This window comes from Lactuca virosa, chromosome 8 (assembly GCF_052849685.1).
Source record: "Lactuca virosa cultivar CGN04683 chromosome 8, Lactuca_virosa_CGN04683_v6, whole genome shotgun sequence".
Lineage (NCBI taxonomy): Eukaryota > Viridiplantae > Streptophyta > Magnoliopsida > Asterales > Asteraceae > Lactuca > Lactuca virosa.
This window is the reverse complement of record NC_136433.1, coordinates 241,192,982-241,195,885: the sequence shown is the minus strand read 5'-3', so window position 1 is coordinate 241,195,885 and position 2,904 is coordinate 241,192,982. Positions and strand designations below refer to the sequence as shown.

The following is a 2,904-nucleotide window of genomic DNA, read 5'->3' as shown; positions in this document are numbered from 1 at the left end:
GAATAAATTATATATATATATATATATATATATATATATATATATATATATAATTTAGATAATTAATTTAAAAAAATAAAAATAATTTTATAAGAAGTCTATACAAGTTCTATTAAAATAAAGAACAAATAAAATTGTTATATAATAATAATAATGATAACTAGAAATGTTACCCCTGCTACACGGGGGCCAGAAGGATTCGATGTTGTTTCCGAAACGACATATTGGGTGCAACCGAAGTAAATGATGCCTATTGGACTGCAGTTGAAACCTTTTTGTATCCTTTTTAAATATAGAACAAACTTTATAGAACAAACTTTATCTGTTTAAGTTTGTATTGTATTTTTATAGTATGCTGCTATAAAAAAATGGTTGTAAACAATAATAGGATGTTATAATACACAATATAACAATAGCGGGAGTCTATACTGTCTGCTGAATATTTGAGGGACCAACAGTCTCACACGTACATTCCTCCTGATAAGCATCTGTTATCCCCCACTCGACATCCAAAATTTCAAATGATCAAAATACCAAAATCCTTGATAGCTTTGTTCTCACTGTTCAACTTCTGCAAAATCATATAAAGTGAACATTAAAGCTATATAAATTTTAAAATCATAATAGCAATGTCCAACCCAACCAAAGCATGCAAAATAAAAGTACAATGCTATAATAGGAATGATTTTGAAAGTATAATGCCTATAAAGGAAATGAAAGTAATAAACAAACTCAAAACCAAATACATTCATTATTTATAAAATTCAAAAATAAAAATAAAAAATTACCATCTTCCATTAATTAACTCAATACACTTTCATGCATCTTGCATGTCCTTATATCTTACCAAAACAATATTATAATAATTTCTCTTAAGGATACAATCAGTAATATTTAGGGACCAAAAATGAGCAAGTTAGGAACATTAATATTAGCATTTTCAGTAGATTGATGTATTAACTCTATGAAATGTGTCTTTTAGTGGAGATTCGTAATAGATTATTTATGGCATGTGAAATTAAGAAAACAAACCCATTTATCAACATTTTCTTGTTATGTGCCATTATAGTCAAAGGTGTTACTGTAAATTAAACAAAATAGTAATAATTATCAATAATTCTTAATTTCAAATCGTTAAAATAAAATGAACTATATGGATATTTTATAGTTTAAATAAGTGAAATGGAATAATACTTACGCTATTACACCACAACTAATGAATTACACAATAAATGTTTGATCAAACAACCTTCCAGAAAGGAAATATTGACATATAACGAAAACCAACCTGCTTGCTTGAAACAATCTGAACATGGCCAATTTTACAGAGACATATTTCCCACCTGATGATAACTTCTGTTTCACTATTTGTCATGGAAAATGCAACCAAAAAGTTAGGCATTCAAGTGAGAGAATCTGAAATTCCTCATTAAAGTGAGCCACCCCCCATATTTAAATATGCTTGTTTATTTTGTATTCATGTTTGATAATCTAAAAATTTTGAGCCCCATAAAAGCTTGCAACTTACATCATTTACTATTGACTCACATGAAACTCATGTTTGCTTTATTATATTCTTATATTTATATCATATCAGAATGTATTATACCTCTTCAAGCATGGAACCACACTCAGAAGTGAGAGCAATGTGATTCAAAAGCAGATGATATCATGCTGGCTTCATGAGCACAACCTCTCATAGCAACAGAAGTCTTTTGTAGATCACCTGATACAAACAATAACCAAAATCATGACATTTGTAAGTAAAAGAGTTGTCTGGTTATTGATGGACTTTCACTAACAGATTTAAGCCCGATTTGGCTTGGGATTTAGGGTAACTTACCCGAAATGGAGCCGGAATTATAACCTGAAAACCAATAAATATTTAATTTTTCTTACAGAAATGATAAAAAAAACAAAACACATGTATACGCAGACCTCGTCTCCTTGGGAACAAATAGCAAGAACTGCTTGTAGTAAACTCTGTTTTGCCCCGTTACTAACCACAATTTCATCAGGTGTGTAAGAAGTATGATTCTCCTCTACAAGAAACAAAAGAAAAATATTTAAGGAATCATCATTAGCATTTATATCCGAAAAAATTTCATTTGATCTTACCCTTCAATTTCTTGCATATTGTTGTTCGTACTTCATGGGTACCTGCATTCCAGGGTTCATTGATGCTGTTGTGAAGGTTAAAAACAAAATATTTTAATGTTTTATTTCTAGCTTACCTTGAAAACGTAAAACCAAATAAAACCAAGCCAAAGTAAGTCGTTATCCTGTATTTGTTTTGATATTTGTCGATATCAATTGATTTGGAAATATTAGATTAATTATAAGAGATGCTACAACTCGTATTTTTATCAAAATTGTGTTAGACCAGCTGGTTTAAACTATCCTATGCTAAGTAAAAAAACTGGAAAACCTTCTCCCTTAAGCTTAATGTTGCGTAGCTTGACTGATAATTATCGTGGAAATCCCAAAATCGGAAGAAACTTAAATCATAATTTGAAGAGTGACGAACCTGATCGAAGTCGAGAAAGGGATAGGTCGAAGTCGAGAAAGGGATAGGCGGCAAGTCTCAAGCAACTCCGGCTCCAAACAGGCGGTATTGGAGCCGGCAGCTAAACCGGTGATGGCGTGGGTCCAAACCATCTACTATTCATCGAGGGTGGGTGGGTCGTGCGGTGGGAATAACTCTTCTTCGCTTCATATTCCTCGTCTTCCTCATCCCCTTCCACCGGGAGAATCGGTGCAGGTGGTGCCGGTGGCGGTGGCGCCGCAGCTTCAGAAGATGATTAGAAGAACTTGTGGATTGAGGCAGTGGAGACGATCGACAGGAAGAATAGAGACAAACAGAAGAAGGGAGAGGCGGTGGAAGTGAGGAAGTGAGCGATTAAA

At 32.9% G+C, this 2,904-nt stretch overlaps 1 protein-coding gene across 6 annotated transcripts; it reads right to left on the bottom strand.

Moving 5' to 3' along the window:
* Positions 1-214: 214 nt before the first annotated feature.
* Positions 215-2,904, bottom strand: LOC145128659 (bifunctional aspartate aminotransferase and glutamate/aspartate-prephenate aminotransferase-like). 6 transcript variants are annotated; one of them, XR_013717038.1, is made up of 8 exons: positions 2,528-2,902; positions 2,235-2,282; positions 2,119-2,160; positions 1,939-2,042; positions 1,844-1,867; positions 1,610-1,726; positions 1,289-1,364; positions 218-571 (listed from the first exon to the last, which is right to left on the bottom strand). XR_013717038.1 is itself a non-coding variant. In XM_079063481.1 (7 exons), the coding sequence occupies exons 1-5, from the start codon at positions 2,656-2,658 to the stop codon at positions 1,697-1,699; spliced, it is 354 nt and encodes a 117-aa protein (XP_078919607.1). In that variant the 5' UTR covers positions 2,659-2,903; the 3' UTR covers positions 222-571; positions 1,289-1,364; positions 1,610-1,696. The 6 variants fall into 6 exon arrangements, 2 of the variants coding, with proteins under 2 accessions (XP_078919606.1, XP_078919607.1); XR_013717035.1 differs by having other exon boundaries at positions 2,119-2,282; XM_079063481.1 differs by lacking the exon at positions 2,235-2,282 and having other exon boundaries at positions 222-571; positions 2,119-2,183; positions 2,528-2,903.